Source organism: Dipodomys ordii, unplaced genomic scaffold (assembly GCF_000151885.1).
Source record: "Dipodomys ordii isolate 6190 unplaced genomic scaffold, Dord_2.0 Scaffold96, whole genome shotgun sequence".
NCBI lineage: Eukaryota > Metazoa > Chordata > Mammalia > Rodentia > Heteromyidae > Dipodomys > Dipodomys ordii.
Window position 1 is genome coordinate 4,880,894 of NW_012267312.1, and position 22,868 is coordinate 4,903,761.

Sequence of the window (22,868 nt, forward strand, 5' to 3'; positions counted from 1 at the left end):
CTTGTTAGGAATGCAGTATTTCCATCTGAGGATGGAAACTCATGGTAGAACACTTCCCTAGAAGGAGTGAAGTCTTGAGCTCCATCCTAGATACCACAAAATATGACTTTTAAAAATGAAGTATCTAGACCTAACACCTAAATATCTAGAGCAATATTTAGAGCTAACATAGTAGAATCTGGGTGATTTCTCCTGAGGCTTTTTACAGTACGAGAAGCTTTAGAGTATTAAGCTCTGAAACTCACTTCTACTGCCTTTGATGTTTTCACAGGAATTGCTTATCTGTTTGCCAAAGCTTATCTGGTTTCCAAGAAACCACAGTACCTGGACACATGTATCCGGTGTGGGGAGCTCACATGGCAGAAGGGGCTGCTGAAGAAGGGGCCAGGGATTTGTCACGGTGTAGCTGGCAGTGCCTATGTTTTCCTGCTGCTGTATCGGCTCACAGGAAACTCAAAATACATCTACAGAGCCCAAAGGTCAGTCATTCTTCACACACACACATACACACACATATTCACACACACACACACACACACACACACATATATATATATATATATATATTATTTCAATTGAACTAATTTCTTGAATAGGTAATATACTTGCGTGTTTTAAAAAGCAAAAAAGGAACATCAACAGTGCCCTACAATTATTTAATTAACTTCCCTGGAAATATTGTCACCAGTTTCTTGGTTATCTTCCTTAGGCTATTCTATGTACATACAAGCAAATTGCAGTATATGTAAGTATATACATATATATGTATATATATATATATATATATATAATTTTGTCTTTTTTTGGGCAGTCGTAGGGCTTGAACTTGGGGTCTGGGTGATATCCCTGAGCTCTTCTGTTCACGACTAGTGCTCTACCACTTTGAGCCACAGCACCACTTACAAAATGTTGTCTTCTTTTTAAATACAAAATTATCTGCTTTTGTGTTAATGAGGAATCAACCCCAGGGCCTCAAGCATGCAAGGCAAGCACCCTACCACTGAGCTACCCTCCCAGCCCCCATTTTTGTTTTTATAAAAATTGAAATTAAAAATTAGAAAACCTTCCTTCTGATTATTTCCAGATGAATATAACTTTCCCACATATGTGGGTATACCTGGAAGGCAGATTGCTAGCAGTAGAAGTGTTAGGTTGCCAGAGGATTTATATATTTGTTATTTTGTCAGTTAACAGTAAATTGGCTGCATTAGTTTATTCTGTGGAATCCTGACAAAGAACATTAGCTATATAGCAGTCACCATTGTTTTTAATAGCAACAACCTTTTACTGGTAAGAGTAAACTAGTCCAGGAAGACTATGAATGAAGTATAAATAATCTGGCAAGAAGAACAAGAGATGGCTTTCCTGAATGCCAAGTAGCATGAAGCTGGCAATCCCTTTGAGGGGTATGGAAGCTACCCATGTCTGTAAGGTGTATTTGTTTTCAGTGCTGCATTGAAGTCCTCTAAGCCCTGTGGTCTAATTCCATTGTATCTAAGTTGTCACCTGGCAGAAGCTAAAGAATATCCCCTGCAACTGTTGTGAGCATTCCCATAGAAGGAATGAGATCTTGATATACATCAAGATTATCATATTATCTGTGTAACCTTTAATTAATGTGCTCTGGGCTTCAATTTCCTCATACATACATGGGGAAAATAGAGGCTATTGGGTAACTTGAGTGAGTTAATATAAAAAGAACTTAAAACACATGCTGGACATATTGTAACTTCAATGTAAGTGTTCAGTGTTATTACAGTTGTACATTTGACTTATCATTCAAAACTTCTCCCTATGTAAGTGCAAGTTCATATGTGTGTATGGGTTTGAAATAGTAAGCACAGACTCTGCCAAACTAACCCCAGACAATGTAGATTTTAATGGGCACCTATTATTATGTAATATATAACAGTACTATATACACTGCTTTTAGCTTACAATTTTGAATGAGAAATTTTTGGTCTGTCAGTCCTGGGACTTGAACTCAGGGTCTGAGTGCTGTCCTTGAGCTGTTTGGCTCAAGGCTAGTTCTCTATCACTTGAACCACAGCTCCACTGCCTCCATACATATATAAATATATACATACACATATATGTATATACATATATATGATTATGTATATCTATCTATATATATTTATATTTTAGGCCTGACATCCACATATGAAAGGAAACATGACCTTTGTCCTTCTGGACCTGGCTTACTTCAATTAATATAATGCTTTCCCTCCATACAATTTCCTGCAAACAACATAATTTAATTTTCTATATGGCTAAATCATACACCTTTGAATATAAGTACCACATTTACTTTATCCATTAGTTGTAAGGCATCTGTGCTGATTCTATAGCTCAGTTATTGTGGATAGTGCTGCAATTAACAAAGGTGTGCTAGTGCCTCTATTATATCCTCACTTAAATTCTTTTCGATATATGCCCAAAAGTGGTTTCACTATTTTTCATTTTTCAAGGAGCTGCCATACTGATTGCTGAAGTGATTGTACACATTTACAATCTCATTGGTAACACAGAAGTGTTCCTTTGCCTCCCGCATCTTTGACAACATTTGTGTGTTTTATGTTGCCCATTCTGTTTGTAGTAAAATAAAAATCTCAATGTCTTCCTATTTTTAAAATAAGGATTTGCTTTTTGCCTGGGGCCCGAATGAAGCTAAATCTTCCTTTTTTAAACTTCTCCCAGTAGGTAAGCTGAGAGAATCTAACTTTCACAAACTCAGTCTCGGGTAGTTAGGATGACAGCTCAACTGTGCTTAAACCATTGCTTGAGATGGAGTCTGGCAAACTTGTATTGCTTTTGCAATACAAGCCTCTCAATATCCCCCTTCTTAGTATAGCTCTGTAAAATTTTTAATTTGCCATATCTGTGGTTCTATTCCTAGTGCTTTTCCTTCTTTATAAGACAAATAACAGTACACAGGTATGATATGGAAGGAAGCTGCTACTCATAAATGTTGCTGGTATTATTCTGAATTACTACACACATTCTTTAGAAATTATATTAGAAAGCACAAAAATGCTTATTTGATAATTTAATGAAAAACACAGGAAACCAAGTCATATATGTTTCAATAATATGAGAAAATTAATCAATGCTTAGCAAGAAAATGACAGAAATAGAAACAAAATTAACTTCTGGTTTCTTTTTCAATGTGGTAGAATGTTTTTCTGTTTTATAAGTGTTCTGCTATAGTATGTTTATGTAAAAAATAGTATGTTCCATTTACATAATACTTTCTGTATGTTCAGAGCCAAACATATACATTTAAAAAAATCTTTTTAGTGGAAGTGGTGCTGTGGCTCAAACGGTAGAGCACTCGCCTTGAGCTGAAGAGCTGAGGGACAGCGCCCAAGCACAGAGTTCAAGCCCCAAGACCAAAAAAAAAATCTTTTTAGTTAATTTTATGCACTTTTTTTGGTTGGTAGTGGGACTTGAACTCGGCTTGGGCACTGTCCCTGAGCTCTTCGGCTCAAGGCGAGCACTCTACCACATGAGCCACACAGCGCCACTTCCAGTCTTCTGGTGGTTAATTGGAGATAAGAGTCTCACAGACTTTCCTGCCCAGGCTGGCTTTGAACTTTGATCTTCAGATCTCAGCCTCCTTGTAGCTAGGAGCCACCGACACCCAGCTGATTTTATACACTTTTGCAATGTCAACATCTTAGGGTTAAATTGTGTAATATGCCAAAGGTTATATTACATGCAAATTATCAAATTTAGCTATATTAATTCTAAAGCTCTTTCTATAGTGCTAGAAGGTTTTAGTGTGTTTAAGAACATGCTTTCAAAAAGATTATATTTCAAACTGATATGTATAATTTTCTTAAATTCTCAATGTAGACAATAAGTCACAAAATTATCAGTAGTCACAATGACTCTGCAACTGAAGTAATAGATATTCTCATATTAAACTACTCAAGTTGCCGATATTGTAAACTATATTATATTTTCATTTGTACTTAGAAATGTAAGCAATTATTTAAAAACTCATGACTAGATCTTATTTAAAGTGTTAGTGAAGAATATTACTGTATATTATTTTAATTATAATATTTAGTTTCAAAATTTTTACTGAGGCTAGAGATGTAGCTCAGTGGTAGGACATGTTTTAGTATGCATTAAGTCCAAGAGAGAGAGAGAGAGAGAGAGAGAGAGGACAAGAGCAAGAGACAGACAGAAAGAAAATGAGAAAGCAATATAATCAGGCTGTATATGACAAGCCTACAGCCAGTAGAATACTCAATGGTGAAAAGTTAAAGCCATTTCCTCTAAAATCAGGAATGAGACAAGACTGTCCACTCTCTCCACTCCTTTTCAATATAGTATTAGAATTCCTGGGTAGAGCAATAAGGCAAGAGGGAAACATAAAGGGGATCCAAATAGGAAAAGAATAAGTAAAACTCTCCCTCTTTGCAGATGGCACGATCCTATACATAAAGAACCCCATAGACTCCACCACCAAGTTACTTGAGCTGATCCAAAACTTTGGCAAAATAGCAGGGTATAAAATCAATCCACAAAAATCAGTAGCTTTCCTCTACTCCAACAATGAGAAGAGAGAGGCTGATTAGGAAAACAACTCCATTTGCAATATCCTAAAAAAAAAATACCTAGGAATCAACTTACCAAAGGAGTGAAAGACCTCTACAATGAAAACTTCAAAAATCTGAAAAAGGAAATTAAAGCAGACCTCAGGAGGTGGAATAACCTTCCATGTTCCTGTATTGAGAAGATTAACATTGTGAAAATGGCAATACTGCCAAAGGCCATATACAAATTCAATGCAATACCCATCAATATCCCAACTTCTTTCTTCAATGAAATAGAAGCAACCCAAAAATTCATATGGAACAACAAAAGACCCCGAATAGCAAAAACAATTCTTAGCAGGAAGAACAGTGCTGGAGGAATTTTAATACCAAACCTCAAACTCTATTACAAAGCCATAATAATCAAAACAGCTTGGTACTAGCACAAAAACAAGCTTGAGGACCAATGGAATAGATTTAAAGACTCAGAAATGAACCTGCAGACCTATGGCTACCTAATCTTCGACAAGGGAGCCAAAAAAAATAGGATGGAAGAAAGATAGCCTCTTCAATAAATGGTGCTGGCAGAATTGGCTAGGCACATGTAGAAACCTAAAATTGGATCTCTATATATCACCCTGCACCAGAATCAACTCCAAATGGGTCAAAGACCTCGAGGTAAAAGCAGATACCTTGAAAATATTACAAGAAAAAAATAAGAGAAACACTAGGGCTCCTTGGCACAGGTTGAAACTTTCTTAATAAGAAAGAATGAATTTAACTGTGGTATATAGTTGATTTCCTTTGGGAGTCTATGTATTTTCTTTTTTTGCATTTGAAAACATTTTTGAGGAGTCCAGACTAAAAAGGTCCACCAGAAGCTATTCCATAATGCTGACTTCACTGGATACTTAAAATTTTTTTTAATTTAATTTTATTTTATTTGTGAACATACTGTACAGAGGGGTTACAATTGCATGGGCAGGATAATGCATACATTTCTTACCAAGCATTGCAGCCTCCTCTACTTAAATTTTTTAATTAATTCTAAAGATGCTGCATTCTTCTCATGTTTAAAATGTAAAATTGTGTTTCAATTATTACATTTTTGAGAAAGCAGTTGATAGAGAGATTTTACCAAACAGAATTGCAATCTGTTTCCCATTGATTTATTTTAAGCTGTCATCAACAATTCTAAGAGCTTTAAAAAGTAATTATTTCATAGGACACCCTACCCTCTGTGTCAAAGCAGTAGTCTAAATTAGCATCAGTATCACTGTTCAGGCTTCAGCAAGCTGTGTCTTCTAGCCTCTGAATTATTTTTGATGTTAATGAGAGTGAGTAGTGTAAGTCAGTAAAAGTAAAATTACATCAGTTAACAGCATACCAAAAGCTGTAGACTACTATAAAAATGTTATAAATAATCTGAATAGCATGTGTGGCAAATAAAGGTAAAAGACAAAAGGTCTTTCATAGAGAACTTAGAAGTCAATGAGTTTTGTTAGAGTAGATATCTTTAAAATAAGCTATCTTGTACCTAAGTTTGCTGTTTGATATCATTATAAAAGATTGTTTGCTTTTCCCATTCATCTTATTTCTTTGTCCAAAGCAGCTTGAGTGAAATCTTGTCCATCTATTTTCTTGGTTTCTGTCCTTTGTCACATAGTTAGTTCAGAAGTAATATGCCTGCAAAAACACAGCATATTTACTTTTTAAAAAAGGAATCATGATATATCAGTTTACTTCTATTCAAGATAAATAAAAGTAGGACAAGGTCTTTTCACTCTTAGGTACGAGATAGTGGAAAGAACGAAATCCTCAGAAAATAGCAAAGATCCTTTTCTCTCTCCTTCCATCCCTAATCTCTCTCCCAACCCATCTCCCCAATCCTTCCCTCATCTCTTTCTCTCTTCCTCTCTCCCTCCCTCTTGCCTCCCCCCCTCAGCCCAGGATAGACTCAAACTAACTGTGTAATGTCACCCAGACAGGACATAAATGGTTCTCCTGCCTTAGCCTCCCTAGTGCTGAGATTGCAGTCATGTGTCTGTAATATATCTGGCACATGAAAATACTTGCTTTGCTGACTCTGAAAAGTACTTGGATTTGCTTGCCAACAAAATTTATTGTAAAACATACTCAATTAAATAGGGGATGTTGTTTTCTTTTCTTTGAAAGAGAGAAAAGAAGCAACTGAAGGCAAGTAATATGGAAATACACATGTTAAAAACTGCTCGTTTTTTCTTCTTCTTCAGGTTTGCTCAATTCTTATTTACCGAGGAATTCAAAGCTGGTTCACGGGTCCTTGAAAGCATATACAGCTTGTATGAAGGCTTCTCCGGGACGGTGTGCTTTCTGATTGATCTGCTGCAGCCCAATCAGGCTGAATTTCCTCTGTTCAGTGTCTTTGTTTAAAAGGTTCCATCCTCCATTTGTGGCCCTGAGATTTCCTGAGCCCCCATTAGGCAGTTTCCAAATAAGACACATCCAATGGTATCATAACCATGAGCCTTAACATTGCCACCAGAAGGGGATAGGAACAGGCAAGTAAAGGCAGTATGATACCATGCTGGAGGGAGAACCTGCAAAATAAAGACACCACAACTCATGTGAAAACTAAAACTTTAATATTTCAAGGGGTAGACATAAAACCAGATCTCAGAGGGAAAGGAAAAGAAATGATCTGTTTTTCAGTTAATGGTGTAGAAAGCAAAACTGAAATGGGGACAATAGCAATAATGATAATATCTTCATAATAGGAGAGTGAATTTTAGTATCGGTGGTTGCCCTCCACCCCTAAATTCAAGCATAAAGACAATCAGAAACTAAAGTACATTTGCCCACTATAAACTGTTAGCAGGGATGAACTGTCAGGATGAAAGACACAAAGGAAACCCTTGGTTGTCCTAGGCCTTTGCTTATTAAAATTCATGACTTTTACTGAATGGGGATATTTGCAGATGCATTTATTTTTATCATTACCCTGAGCACTTTAAAGACACCATAACTTTATTTAAACACCAAAATTGGAAACTTCCTTGGGCCTTAGAATATCTCTTTTCCTAATTCATTTTTCTTTCCTAAAGCTCAATTAGAATAGTACATTTCAGGGTGGGAGGGGATATGGCTCAGTGGTAGGATGTGTGCCTAGTATGCACCAGGCCCTGGGCTCCTTCCTCAGCACTAAAAATATAGTAGTTGAGCAAATACTCTAGCATGTGTTACTGTCAAGTGTTTTTCTCAATTTGAAGTGTGATCTGTATATTGTCTATGCTAGCAATTTAAAAAATACCTTTATATGTGATATCTATAAGCTTTTAGTGAAATTGTAAAATAAGCTCTTGGTGAAAATTACTCATCTCAAAGATCAGGGTAATCACTACAAAGGTATGTCATTTCTTGTCATTGGTGAGTACTGTGTCACTTGGGATAGACAGTCACTGGTCCAGAAAAGCACCAGTAATTATGGAAAGCATTATCGATTAATTTTATACTATTAGATTAAGAGATGAGTAAACTTCCAGGATGGTCAGTATACCTTCCAAGACACAGGGTCTTCTAGAAATTGCCTATAATATCCATTGAGCCATTATCATACCACATTGAATTCTGCTGTAAACACATAGAAGTTGTAAAAGGCCTCAGAAAACAGTGGACTGGAGAACAACTATAGGTGCATCTGTCATCTAGAATACATACAACATGAATTTTCCCCTTTCCTAGAGTTTAATCACTGACAACTTCATATATTACGTGACAGGAAGCTGTACTGTATGAGACTTAATCATTAGGTATTTTGGCTATATATGCATACACCTGTACCTATGTATATGTTACATCTATCCTCATAGAAACTGAAGTATTTCTTTTTTAGTTCAGTAGTGCCTAATTTGATTTGGTAAGAATTCAGGAAATACTGTTATCTAAAATCATTTGTATGTATGTTGATGTGTGTGGGTGCATACACCAGTACGTTTATGTGGGTTTGTATATGTGAATTTGTGTTCCTGAGTACTTTTTGAGGAAGAGGACCTCTACTATTTCTAAGATATTCAGAGTCTTACCAAAGAAAGGTAAGAATGATCTTAGTATATTTTATGACTCTATATGTTTTCGCTGATCAAGACAAAACAGCACAGAATGATTTGGGAAATCATGCACCTTTTGACTTATTGCTCCATTTACTCAGCCTCATGATACAAGCATAAAAATTGGCTTCAGTTGTTCATCTGTGAAAATACTCAGCTTGGGGCAGTACTGCATGAATAGAAGCTTTCTGATGCCCCCCAAAAAAGTTGGGTTCTAGAAATATTTTTCTGAACAGGCAAGTGCCAAGTGGAAGGCTTAAGGCAAGATGTCTACACAGTGGTCTCCTTTTTAAATGAGAGTGATGCCTACTTTTCATCATCTCAGTTTAAATTTATTTCTCATGGCCCCTGTATGCAGAGAATAATAACCATTCAATATAAGGATGTATTAAAGGAATACCTGCTAATTTTTGTCATTCAGCAACACTAGAAGTTATGTTGGGTAATTGCTATGTAGATGCATGTTTAGGAAGGGACAGAACAATGACTCAAACCAAAGTCAAACTCAAAGTTTCATTTTTCAGCTTTACATATTCAGTATTCTACGTTATAATCTGGAAAAGAGGGACAGTAATAAACAAATTATCCCTTTCTTCAAAGTTTGTTTCAATTTTCTGATCCTTCTTCCATTTATACTAGAGAGCAAAAACTTAAAGGCTGAAGAATTGAGATGTCAGCTCATTATATCAGCTCCATTTCTAGCAACTATAGAAAACTGGACATCTTTCTTGCCTACCTTTGAAGATTTAGTAATAACATTGTGCTAATCATTGTGAACAGTTAACACTTTTGGGGTCTCCAATCCAAGCAAAGTCCATGCAACAGCAGGGAGATAGCATTTCACTTTGATAGCAGGAATTATGTTTCATGAATACAATTACATAATTTTTCTTCCACACATTCCTACATTCTTTCACTTATTTTATTCAACCTCATTTCAGTTACCTGTTTCTACCTCTTTTTATCCTCTTAGAAGGAGAACAGATGCTTTTCAACATTTATTTCTATATACTTATTAGGTAATTTACTATGTTGTTAAGATAATAGTATTCATTTACTGATAACTCAGAAAAATAAAGTCATTTGCTTGCTCTGTACTGAAGCATACTTCTTCCAATGGCAACCTACTTCTGTAGCTTCCTTTGACATATTAAGATTTTAATCAAGGTGTTTTGAATATTGTTTTAATTTCTGTAGGGAACCTAAGTAATTTCAGTAAAACAAATATGAGATTGTGATTCAAAATCATGTTAAGAAAACACAGAGCTGTGGGTATATCTCAGTAGTAGTGAAGCTAGTCTACCATGAGTACAGACCTAACTTCCATCCCGAGCACTTCATAAAAAGGAAGGAAATACATAGAAAAAGGTCAAAGAGCCCTGTGTTGGAAATTTCAAAGCCTTTGTCTTCTATGGACTACTAGACCGTAATAATCACCCTGTCAGCTTCACAAGGTTGTCATGAGGATTATTGCTGACAAAATGGATAGACAATCATGCTCAGTTATGACTTCCCAAAAACAATTCAGGCAAATGGATCTGTATATGTGGATGCAGTTTTTGAAGTATGAATGACTACATAGGTAAGAACCAATTGTATGTTTTTTATATTTTAGCACCAGTCCCGACTATAATATCTGTGCCTCAAAAAGTCTGATTTACCAGGGTTCACTATTATTAAGTAGGGGTAGACTGTTATAGTCTGGAAGTTATTTTTAGTACAAATATTTATTTATCTTGCTAAAAACCAATAGATTTTATGGTACCAACACCTGGAGAAAAGGGGAAGGAAGTTCAGATCTACAGAGCAAAATGAACTGGAAAACAGAGTAATTTTGAAGTGAGTTTGATCTGCACTTTTTAGTTCAGGCCTCAGAGCTATGTGACATATAAGAATAGAAATGTCTTCTAATGGATTTGATGCCTTCCTTTGGGGACTTGAGTTATTTTTTTCAACATTGTCTCAAATTAATATTTAAAAAGACTAAGCCTCAAATTTGCCAAAGTCATGTAATCTTGGTTTAGATTTGGTAAAAGAAAGGAAATGAAAACTCAGGCAAAGGAGTGGACAGAGGAAGCTTGTCAAAGCTCAGCATCTTAAATTGAGTTGTGGATGCACATTTAATAGAGCTAAGAACCAGTATGGTCTTACCTGTGGGTTTTATTACTTCCTGGAACCTCTCTAATCCTGAACTAGCTCTGATTCAGCAACTCTTCACTTCCTTCTCTTTAAATAGCACATTCTGATGTTTGGGGTTTTTTTTTGCCTTTGTATGTTTAAACAAGTGACTTCCACTCTTCTGGAAGAGCAGGTTTTTCTCCTTATCTCCTCTGTCCACACTGGTTCTTAGCTAAGACTCTATATGGCTGCATTCCCCTCAGAACACAAAGGCTGACCTGAAGGTCAGCAATAGCAGAAGTAGGTCTGTTATCTAGCTGGATCACAAGTCCAGGACGGTTGGCCACTGGTGTTCCTGCATGTAAGAATGAGATGGTGGCTGCATTGATCCTGCTTCCTCATCCTATTTTTACTGTCATCAAAAGAGGAAAAGAAAAGTGAAGTTGATTTTAAATTAAATATTTGGGCTTTGTCCATGAGTATAAACTTTATACTTTATGTATAAACTCTATTTCTTTAGTTGAAATTGTTAATGAGTTGAAGTCAAATGAATAATGCCTTTAGGATATGAACAAACATTTGTTTTATTTTCTTAAGTTATTGAAATTTCTCAATTCCACCTAGATTCCTTAACAAATGGCAAAGTCCCTTAGTTAAGGAACTCCCTATATCTTATGCCTGAAATTGAAAAAAACAATTCTAACACAAACCAAATCTGACTTATTTTTGTTCTTGGCTGAGATGGGAGTTGGCAGGTGAATTGTACAGATTAAAAAAGAATGAAGAGCTTCGCTTTTCAATCTTTATTTTTATTTTGAGTTGAAACATTTGTTTGTATTGAGGGAGTACACTATACAACAGGAAGTGATCAAATCAGGGTAATTCGCATATCCATCTCAAACAGTGCCATTTCTATGTGCTAGAAAACATTTCTGCATTCTAGTTATTTTTAAATAGATCATAAATTATTTTAAACCATAGTGACCTTTCTGTAGTATAGAACACTGAAACTAACTTCCTCTGTTTATCCTCTCATTCCTTGCCTTTCTCTTCCCCGAAGAATGCAGAGGTAGAAAGAGAAAGAGAAGGCAAAAGATGTGTAAAAGCTTAACTGTCCAGGATTGTGAAAACAGTTTGCAAGCACTTCCTGTATGCTTCCTACTTGTTTCCTTTACAGTTTCTGTAGAAAATAGTGTGTGTGTGTGTGTGTGTGTGTGAGATGTGTGTATAAGCAGTACAGGGAAAAAGAGGCTGACTTAAGGAGAGTGTCATATGAAATTAAAAACCCAGTGTTTAACTTTGGGGAATGTACCTGAGTGAACAGGTATGTTCAAGCATGAATCCATTAATGGATAGGTGTTAACTGTAAGATAACTGCTTTCTAACAGATTAGCATATAATTTATGAGGGTACTTCAAGTTTTCTGTCTTAAGCTTTCTTTTTTATTATCACTTCTGCCAAGTTAAAGCCATTAGTAATCATGTATAGGGTCAGGGGTCTCACAAGCATAGAAGCAATGTTTGATAGAACCGTATTGTGAGCCATAAATGTGAACCACAAATGTAATTTTATAGCTTCTAGTAGCTGAATTGAAAAAGCATAAAGGGTGGAATTAATAGAGTTGAGTGAACCCAGTATACCCAAAATGTCATCATTTCAGTTAGCAATCACTATAAATATTGAGACACTTTTCCTTTTTGTCTGTAAACCTTCGAATTCCAGTGTATATTCTATAGCTGAGATATATTTGAGTATACAGGAGCTACATGTAGGTCGACTAGTGGATTGGAAAGGGCAGAGCTGTCATCACATTCTTCTTCCCAGTCTGGATAAGATCTTCCTACAGCTTCTATCATTTTTATTATTCTGAAAGAAAATGGAAACGGAACACTCCAGGTTATATGAGTGTGTAATATTTCCCAGCTGCAGCACAGTAGTACCAAACTCTGCTCTGTGAGAAAACAGATTCTATGATTAAATAAGTTAGTATAATTCTGTTCTTTACCCTCTTATGAAGATTACATTACAGACTCTGAGTAAACTCAATCCCAGTGAAGAACTCTGAATTACTGAGTTCTACATCTATAAGAATTCTAGAAATGTACCTAGATGTTTCTAGGTGAGAACATTTTTGTTTTTTTCCCCTCTCTTTACTCTTTTAGGAATTTATTTCTACTTAGCTTTGTATTTGGATCATCCAAAATTCACAATTATCTTTTGTTTTAGAGCAACCTCTTACTGAGTTAAAATCAGCAGATAGTTTTAAGTTTTACACATAGACAAATATCTTCAGAAAGGTCCCAAATATGCACCTTCTTCTTACAGTTTCAGAAATGATGACTGGTCAGGTTTGGGGACATTGTTCAAGAAGTAGAGTATCTGATGTCTATCAAGTGCTTAGTTCAAACTCCAGTAACATCAACCCACAAAAATCAAAGACTATTGCCTCCAGAGCCTGCAGTATATTTAGGGCTGAAGGCATGGCTAAAGGGGTAGAACACCAGCCTAACAAGTGTCAGGCCCTGAGTTCAACACTCCCCCCACCAAAAAAATATCAACACTCTAAAATGATGATGGAAGAAATATCTGAATGTGTAGATGTGTAAACACAGAATTCATACATGTAGAGTAATATCATTCTGATGATGCTTTGTTTTTATATTCTATGTGTGGTGTTATGCTTTAACTTGTATTCTTCTTGTATTGTGTGTGAAGTAGCTGTGACATAGCAATCTGTTTAAAGCAGCAATACTTTGTATTTGTCTTCTGTCAATTTTTAGCAAATGATCTTTTGGCACTATGGTTTTAATGGGGCCTATAATATTGTCCCTGCAAGTTTTGTTTTACAATCTGTGTTTAAGTGACAATTGTTAATAAAATGGATTCTGCTGGTAGCTAAATTTGGTTCAAGTAGAGTTTAGTAACTCACATATGTGGATGTATTAAAATAAGTAGATTGATTTAAATAATGTTTTGTCTCTGTATTTTTTAGGATTTTAGTGTTTCAATATTAAAGTTTGTCTTCTGAAGACTGTAACAGCAGTAGAATTGCTCTGCTCTTGACAAATACAATGTAACATGTATTTCTATAGACTCTCCAGGAGCAGAAGTGGAACATTCTAAGTGAAAAAGTTTGGCTTTAGAATCTGATAATGGAATGGTAGCCTATTCTCTTAGCAAGGTGACAGGTTTCCCAGCTTTAAACATCTAGGGGAGCTCTGTTTAGAAAGGATGTTTAAATTTTAATCTCTTGGATTTGTTGACACTACATCAACAAAACTTGAAAAATATATTTTGTAGAATTCAATTATTAGTAAAAATACATTGTAAAGCCACATATAACTGGGGAATGGTCAATGGATTAGATTTGAAATGTGCATTTCCCAAGAGAAAGTAATTTACTTTGCTAAAACATTTTTTGCACAATTTACAATATCTTTAGAAATATGATTGTATCATTAGAAAAAATTCATCTTCCCAATGATGCATTTCACAAGAAGCAAATTAGTACAATTCCTTATTTGGGAAAGGGTGACAAAAGAATAATCTGCCAGTGTTGCTCATTCCTAATTGTATCTAGGAGTAAATAAACACTCTTATTTAAAGTACTATTCAATTTTGAGTAATTACTCAATAAATTCGTATTATTAATAAAATTACACTTTGCAATACAGCCAACTCAGCACAAATGTAGTCAAAAGTATAAAATTATTTGAAAATATACCAAAAAATGAAATTAGTTATTACAATCTTAAGTTCCTTTTAACTTGTATAAACATAAACACCAATTATGTACTGTATATAACTAAAATTTTGGAAAACATACAAGATGAGAGGCTTTTTAAAAAAGACAAAACAAATGTGAAGGGTAAACAAAAGGAGGAGGCTGCAATGCTTGGTAAGAAATGTACGCATTATCCTGCCCATGTAATTGTAGCCCCTCTGTACAGTATCTTCACGAATAAAATAAAATTAAAAAAAAAAGACAAAACAAAACAATGCCTTTTGCCAAAACAAGTTCATTGACCTCTTGTTAATTATTGTTTTTCCTTTGAGGCACATTGAAAGACATATCAGTAGCAATTAGTTCTAAATTTAGGGCAGAACATTCTGCCAGATATTTTATTATATTAACAAAAATGCTACTACTGTATTTTATAATAAAACCAAATTCTCAAATTTCTGATATGCTACATGTGATTGAACCAAAGTATCACTTTCTATAAGTTTATTGTGTATATAATATTTTTTTAAGTATTGAGTATTTAGGTCCAAGTGAGAAAGTGTAATAAAATAGATGATATTACACTGATCTCTTGTGAAAATCCACTTAGATGTTTGACAGGGAAACTAACTATCCTAAGCTATAATTTACACATGATTCTTAAGGAATTATACAGAAAGATATGATTAGTGAATTGTTAGTTGGTGTATAGAGCAACCAAGAATCAACTTACAAATGTTGATCAAATTTTAGCCTTTGGTATCAGTTGTTCCTGGAAAGAAGACTACAGTCTGTTGATAAAGCTTCCTCTTCCTGGAGGGGGATGGTATAATGAAATCTCTTAAGAAACAAGATTGGGTCAGAAGCTTAGAGATGCACTTTACTGTTTATAAGCCTGCTGTTACAATATTCTAAACACTGTGATCTTTCCAACGCGTTTTCTGTATTCTTTTCGTACTGTAGAAAATAAGTTGCCGTAAACTAGACTTTGTAGTATTTAAAGTGATGCTATTTATTGGCTTATTACTGCTCCACAACATGGTCCACTTAATCATGTAAAACCTGTGATAATCCTTTGCCTTAAAATAAAATCTAATGCTAAAGAGTTCCACTTAATTTTAAGCTACTAATTAATTTTCCTTTTAAAGTTCACCACTGTGTCAAATAAAATATAATATAAATACTGTCGAGTGCTGCTGCTGATTTAGTGTTTGTGACAGTGTTTGTATCTTGATCCAGGACATGTGGCCTGCTGGGTTTTATAAATAGACATTAGCAATTCTTTTGGAGAAAGGGCCTGGTATCTCTCAGCTGTTGCCTGAACTCTCTCCTCAGCCCTTATAAATAGATTTTCCCATGTGGTGCACCAACCAAGGAAAACAGCCTATCTTGTTCTCCACCCCCTCTCCCCATTCTTCATTCTTGTCTTGATCCCTTCAGAAACTTCACATAGAATTTGTGTTTATGTTCCTAAATAGAAAAAGGCCCTGTGATGCCTGAAAATTAAAATCACCCAAGCAGGGAAGAGGATGTTATAATTATAAAAGTGTAGTCCCTGTGTAGACAGGATAAAAACGGAGTTTCAGAGAGGTTTCAGATTTGATCATGATGTGAAGGAGAGTGTTAAGTCGTTCTTGATGTGTAGAACCTGGTTGAAAGTTCAGTAGGTAAAAAGTAATTGTGTTCCTCTTAGGATTGGCACAGCAACAAGCAGAGTTATGCCGTGGGCTACAAAACTGCTTCCTTATTAGGCCCTAGTGTTTGACCTGCCTGAGTTAGTCACACTTAAGAGAAGAATAAATTCTGTAGGCAGTTTTTCTGGGAGGGGAAGACTTTATTTAGCTCCTACCAATGATCTTTCCCCATTGCCAGCATTGCTTCACAGCCTTGTAGTTGAAAGATGAAGGGACAAGTCACAGTGAGAAATAAGAAAAATATTCATTATGATGATAGGTACATAACAATACACTGGAAAGTTGAAAAGAATCTGTGTGGCACATTTATTTTTAAATGACAGGAAATTGACCTTTTGAAGAAACTGGCGTTTCTTTGGCCCAGAAAAGAAAAACTGGGGTGAAAAGCATCCAGATCCCAATCTGGAACCCCTATTAGTTCCAATTTTCAAGGATGTTGTAGGTTTTCCAAAAGACAGCACCGAACGAGGGACTCTAGGACCCAGAGGTCCCGTGCCCAAGGCAGGCAGCTTGCTAGCTGAAGCCCTGGCAATGGTGGAACTCAAGGTACAGGTTCGGGGCCCGCCTGGAGACTGTCGCCTTTGAGACGCCACAGGCATTCTGGCGCGCGGGCGGCGCATAGTACGTGTGGGCGTGTCCAGCGGCCACGCTGCCCGCCCCACCCCAGCCAGGTCCTTTGCCCCTAGGCTCCGCTCCGGCGCTCGGGCTGCTCGGCGGGGCCCGCGTGCCCTCCGCGGGCTGCGCTGAGCGCGAGAGCAGTTCAGGGCCGGGAATGCCCGGAGCCCCTCAGCTAACCGCCGCCGCCACCGCCGCCGCCGTCGCCGCCTCTCCTGTTTGGCCCCGGTGAAAACCGGTGACGCGGGGAGATGAAATTCCCAGCCTCTGTACTAGCGTCCGTGTTCCTGTTTGTAGCCGAGACGTCGGCGGCGCTCTACCTGAGCAGCACGTACCTCTCGGGCGGGGACCGCATTTGGCAAGCGCTGACCCTGCTTTTCTCTCTGATGCCCTGCGCGCTGGTGCAGCTCACACTCCTCTTCGTGCACCGCGACCTCAGCCGTGATCGCCCACTAGTGCTGCTGTTGCACCTGCTCCAACTCGGGCCGCTCTTCAGGTGCGTGCTGAAGCCCTGAGCCAGCCCTAGGCCCCAGCCCCTTGGCTGGCTCCCCCATCTTCCCCAGAGAGGACAAGGGTAGAGGTGGAGGGGAGGGGAGGCTTTCTGGTTGGGACTGGTGGCTGGACCACAAGGCTGGGCCCGTGGCAGGCCTGCCCTGCCCTCCCCCTCCTCTAGCTTCACCAATCTAGTCACAGGAATGGCTCAGGATCTATCATAAGGATCCTAAAGTTGGGGTGCCCTGCAGTGCTGTTCAGAGCCATCGTATTACATTGGCCACCTCCACTTGAATTTGACCAATAACACTGGCAGTTGTTGGGTCTCATAAAACAGATGGCTTCCTCTGTGGTCAAGTGGATGAGCTCCAGCACGTTCGGCTTGTGCGGTCATAGACCGTTGCAAAGTGTGTTCTTAAACCATGGTTACAGCCAAAGCATACACTGGTCATTTATCAGACACGTGGGAGCTTACTGTACGCATCAGAAACAGTTCTAAGTGCTTTGTAAATATTAATCTGTTTAATTCTTATACAGAATTCTAGAAACCCATGCACCGCTCCTTTCTCTTTGGGGCGTGAAAAACATTATGGAATGTATTTCTGGCAGTAGAAATGTCTACCAGACCTATCTATAAACACATAGTCACGAAAACCATAAATATAGTCTTTATAACATAGACTATATAGACTTCGGCATAGGCCGCGAAGACACGATTGTACTGTGTGTTAAGAAAAACTCTTGCTGGCATTTCTGGAAATTGATGTTTTAAAACACAAAGCAAATAGAAATATATGGTAACGAAGCTGACTTTGACCCATCTAAGGACCTTAAACGGAATTTTAAATGACTCTCCTATCTTTAATGTCTTTAGTAAAAAGCAAGACAAAGAGAGATCTCTTTGGATTTAAAATATATTTAAAATACTTAAGTTTAGATATGGATGATAGAGGAGTTTGAACAGAGACAAACCTCAGTTGCCAGAAATGTAGCTAACCAGCAACCTTTCCAACTAGAAACTCAACCTCACCCACACACACAAAGTCCAACAATAGTAAGATACCTTTTACAAAGCATTTCTATGAAATTTTATGTCTCAATATTGAAGACAACTATTCTAGCTGAAACTCATAATATTGACTTGTCGTTTATACAGTCACAGGAAACTTGGTAAACAAGTTTCCAATCCTGCAGATAATCCTAGAAGGCAGAGAAACAGGTATGCTGACAGCAGTGAGAAGTTACTATTGATGTCTTGATAGGGAAGAATCAGAAAAATGCAAAACAAAGAGAGTGAGGGAAATTTACATAGCACTGCAACCTGGAGCCATTTAGTAAAGAGTCCATCTAACCAAGCAGGACTTATGGGCCTGAAATAAATAAATAAATGTGAGCAAGGTACATGTCATCATTCCATGATTACCTCTGTGAAAAGAAAGTGGGGGATATGGGGAATTGACTTTTCTTTTTTTTTTTTTTTTTTTTGGTGCCAATCCTGGGGCTTGAACTCAGGGCCTGGGCTTTTTTACTCAAGGGCATTTTTGCCCTGAGCTTTTTTGCTCAAGGCTAGCATTCTACCAATGGACCCACAACTCCAGTTCTGGCTTTTTTTTTCCCCCTAGATAAGAGTCTCACAGACTTTCCTGTTGGGACTGGCGTCAAATGGCCTCAGATCGCTACTCTCTTAAGTTGCTAGGATTATAGGAATGAGCCAGTGGCACTGGACTGGGAAAAGACATTTCTTAAAAGCTACCTGTGAGCTCGTGCTGGTGGCTTATGAATGTAGCACTAGCTACTCAGGAGGCTGAGATCTTAGGATCTCTGTTCAGAGCTAGCCAGACAGGAAAGTCCATGAGACTCTTCAATTAATCGCAGAAAGAGCTGGAAGTAGTGCTGTAGTTCAAGTGGTAGAGTGCTAGCCTTGAGCAAAAGGAGCTAAGAGACAGCACCTAGTCTCAGAGTTCAAGGCCCAGGACTGGCAAAAAAAAAAGCTACTTGTGCTACTGTTTGGTCCCAGTTACTTTACCATAAGGTAAATGCAATTGTCCTCAGGATACCCTCCACACTGGGGATTAAACCTAGGGCCATGCTGAAATAGCACTCTACCGCTGAGATACACCCCTAGCCCTTGTCCCCATTTCCTAGATAAGGAAAGTGAAGACTCAGAACATGTTCCCAAGACATCTCAAAAAATAAAATTGGATTATGTAGGTTCCCTGTGTTCTGTAGAAGAAAAAGTGGATTATGCAGGACATTTTAACAGTATTTTCTTTTTAAACTGTCAAAGTTTATCCATTTAGGAAAATTTAGAATATTAAACACCACCTAAATAACCATCTGAATAAATGAGAATATTCTGTAATTGCTGTTGTTTAAAATGTTTCTAAACATTGAGCAACCCAAATCTAACAACATAATATTATGTACAAAAACTGGATGGCAAGTATAACCCTGAATTCAAGGTAATGTATTAAGAGCAATAATTTCTAGATGGTAGAGTGTGATTTTAGTATTCAGAAAAACAGAAAAGTATGTCATTTTTCTCCTTTGTTATATATACTTTTCTGTATTTTCCATAAAGCAAAAAATATTTTCACCTATTTAAGAAAAATAGTTTGATGCATTGAAGAGCTGCCTTTACAGTTATATAGAAGGTTTTAACACTATTAAAAAATCCATTTCCAAAAATTCTGAATGAGTCATTGTTTTCTCAGTAGAAGAACAAAATAACAAGCCATCTTCTTCCATCATTAAAGAGTCTGTCATTCTGATGCAGGTAATTTAATTCAGGGTGATATTGGACCCATGATCTTAGAACTGAGATATCTAAAATGTGGTTCAAAGTCAGCTTCCAGATGAAAAGAAAAACATTTTGTTATTATAGATTAGTGTGACTTAATACCTTGCTGGATTTTTTCATCTTTACATTAATAGAATTATTTCCCCAAACAATACAAAGAAGAGTCACGGTGTTTCTCCTCTTTACCTCTTACCCTTGAACTTAGTGACATTTCTAAGTTGTTTGGGGATAGTTTAGCTCTGTTTAATGTTGGGTGGGCATTGGCCAAACTCCTATTCTTTCTAAGTAGATGCAATTTTGGAGTGTATTCAAGGTTGAGGTTTAGCTCAGTAGTAGAACATCTGCCTAGCGTACTCAAGACCTGGAATTTGATCTCCAGCACTACAAAAAAAGCAAAATAGCCTCTTGTAATACATTAGCATTTTATTTTATTGTATGTTGTATTTTAGCCTTATATTAAAATCTGTAGTTCTTACAGTTCATACAGTTGTTTCTATATCAGGGCTAGATTTAAGTATGAACTATGGATAATGCCTGAATTTATTAATTTCAATTTTAAGGATAATCTCTGAATTATAATAGATATTCCAGAAAAACAGAGGGTGGCTATCTCTTACAGAAAAAAACCTAAAGTATTTCTATTTATAATTATTTTACTTAATTTTCATAAATTTGAAGTAAATATAAATGAGTTATAAGCTTGAAGAAATCTTCCACTTATATTGCTAGTATCATGACAAAAATTACATAAAAATATCTGAATTTACAAAATACACTTTAAGAAGGTCCAAAAGTCTTTATAGACCATTTCAAAAGTATTCATCAAATTATTTCTTTCTATAGTAAACTTTCAAAAGACATAACAGTATCCATTTGAAGAGCATTTATATTATTCGCAGAGTGCTTTTATATACTGTATTTAATTCATCCACAGTAAAACGCTGTGAACTTTCATTATCTTATTTTTACAGTCCAGGAATTGAGGCTCAGAGAGATTAAGCGAACAGCTCTTCAAAGGTCTCTCACCATTTTATATTTAACAAGTTTGTTTCTAGTGTAGCTTCTCTGAGCATGTGTGCCATACAAAGATAACATAGCTTATAGGAAATCATAGTATTTCTCTGGGAAAAAAGTATTTTTATTAATGTCCTTGGTACAATGCATTATTTATGCTGGCACCCACTTGCATTGTTTTCAGCCATTCAAATGAGACAAAGTATATATATATATATATATATATATATATTTCAAATGAGATAAAGTATAAAAGAATGGATCAAATTATTGATAATAACCTGCATTAGGGGGTCACCAAACTGTACCTCATTGTCAAGTGCCCCTACCACATGTTTTTTCAAATTAAGTATTATTCAAACACAGAGGCACTATAGAAGCAGAGTTCAGCAAAAACAAAAAACAAAAAACAAAAACATGGTCTGTAAACTCTAAAATACATGTTCACTATAAACATTGTATGGATAAAGTTTCCTGATCCCTGGTCCATATGTTACTGAAAAACTACTCTGTGTGTGTGTGTGTGTGTGTGTGTGTGTGTGCTAGGCATAGAGCCTCACATTTATTAAGCAGATGAAAACTGAGCTGCATCTTAAGCCCATACTTGATGGAAACATTTAATTTGTGGCTTTTTTTGCAAGTACTTTGGCTTGAACTCAGAGCCCCATATTCCATTGAGCTTTCTAGCTCACAGCTGGCACTCTACCACTTGAGCCATGCCTCCAGCCCAACTTTTTTGCTCATTGGAAGTGGAGTCTTGAGGATTTTCCTACACAGCTGGATTCAAACACCAATCTTCCAGGTCTTACCATCCTGAGTACCTAAGATTACAGTGCCCAGCTTAATTTGTAGGTTCTTTAGATAACCTCTTAAACAACAAAACAATGAAACACAATCCCCTGAAACAGAATTAGGGTAGTTATGTAGATCTTGCAAAATTTAAGAATACAACAACAAAAAAGCACTTAGTAAATGCACCTTATTTTTAGTTTCCTAAAACAGTAGTGTTAAAAGGACTTGAAGCTGTTCACAGATTTATTTATTACCTACTATGTATAAAATTATTAAGATAGGCACTACTGGATCATGCTTATAATCCTAGCTACTCAGTAGGCTGAGCTCTAGCTAGTCATAAGTTCAAGGCTAGCCTGGGCAGAAAAGTTTGCTAGATTCCATCTCCAAAATAACCAGCCAAAAGCTGGACTGGAAGTGCTGCTTAAGTGGTATAGTGGTAGCCTAGCTAGCACTCTCTTCCTGCCCTCAAACGCACAAAGACTAACCTATGTTATGACAAATGTATTAACTGGAAAATGCAGTGAATTCTGAGAGGCTCCATCTGGCCTTTAGGGATACCTTTGTCATTAATTCTCTCTGGATCTTTTTTTCATTTCCATTGACTGATCACTGAAGTTTCATTTTGTCAACAATTCTATATGATTCCCATTTCACACAGTCCTCTCATCAGCAACAAGAGACTCTCACTCTTCTCCAAGCTATCATTTCATTCCTCCTGTTTTTAGCATGCACTAGTGTTTCATTTGTTTGTTTTGTTCTTTGCAAAGTCTAAGCTTGATTTTATTATGTAATTACAGCATATTTGTTGTTGAATTTACAGAAGAGCAGAAAACATTTGCACAATGAAGACAATGAAACTAATATTTCTACAGTAATATACTTATAAACTGCCTCTTAGGGAAAATGAGCCCTGGTTTTGTGTTTAATGATTTCCATAATGTATTTATCCCCACCAAGTCTGATCAAGCTATCACCGTGGCTTAC

At 36.7% G+C, this 22,868-nt stretch overlaps 2 protein-coding genes across 2 annotated transcripts in view; both read left to right on the forward strand.

Moving 5' to 3' along the window:
- Nucleotides 1-7,038, forward strand: part of Lancl3 (LanC lantibiotic synthetase component C-like 3 (bacterial)) — a 96,184-nt gene extending 89,146 nt beyond the window's left edge. The window contains exons 4-5 of the mRNA XM_013026751.1: nt 272-479; nt 6,800-7,038. Of these exons, the coding sequence (XP_012882205.1) occupies nt 272-479; nt 6,800-6,959 (368 nt within the window). The 3' untranslated portion in view covers nt 6,960-7,038. The remainder of the gene's footprint in view (nt 1-271; nt 480-6,799) is intronic.
- Nucleotides 7,039-17,034: 9,996 nt separating this feature from the next.
- The window catches only part of Xk (X-linked Kx blood group), a 39,254-nt gene continuing 33,420 nt past the window's right edge, over nt 17,035-22,868 (forward strand). Inside the window, exon 1 of the mRNA XM_013026748.1 lies at nt 17,035-17,279. Within this exon, the coding sequence (XP_012882202.1) occupies nt 17,035-17,279 (245 nt within the window). The remainder of the gene's footprint in view (nt 17,280-22,868) is intronic.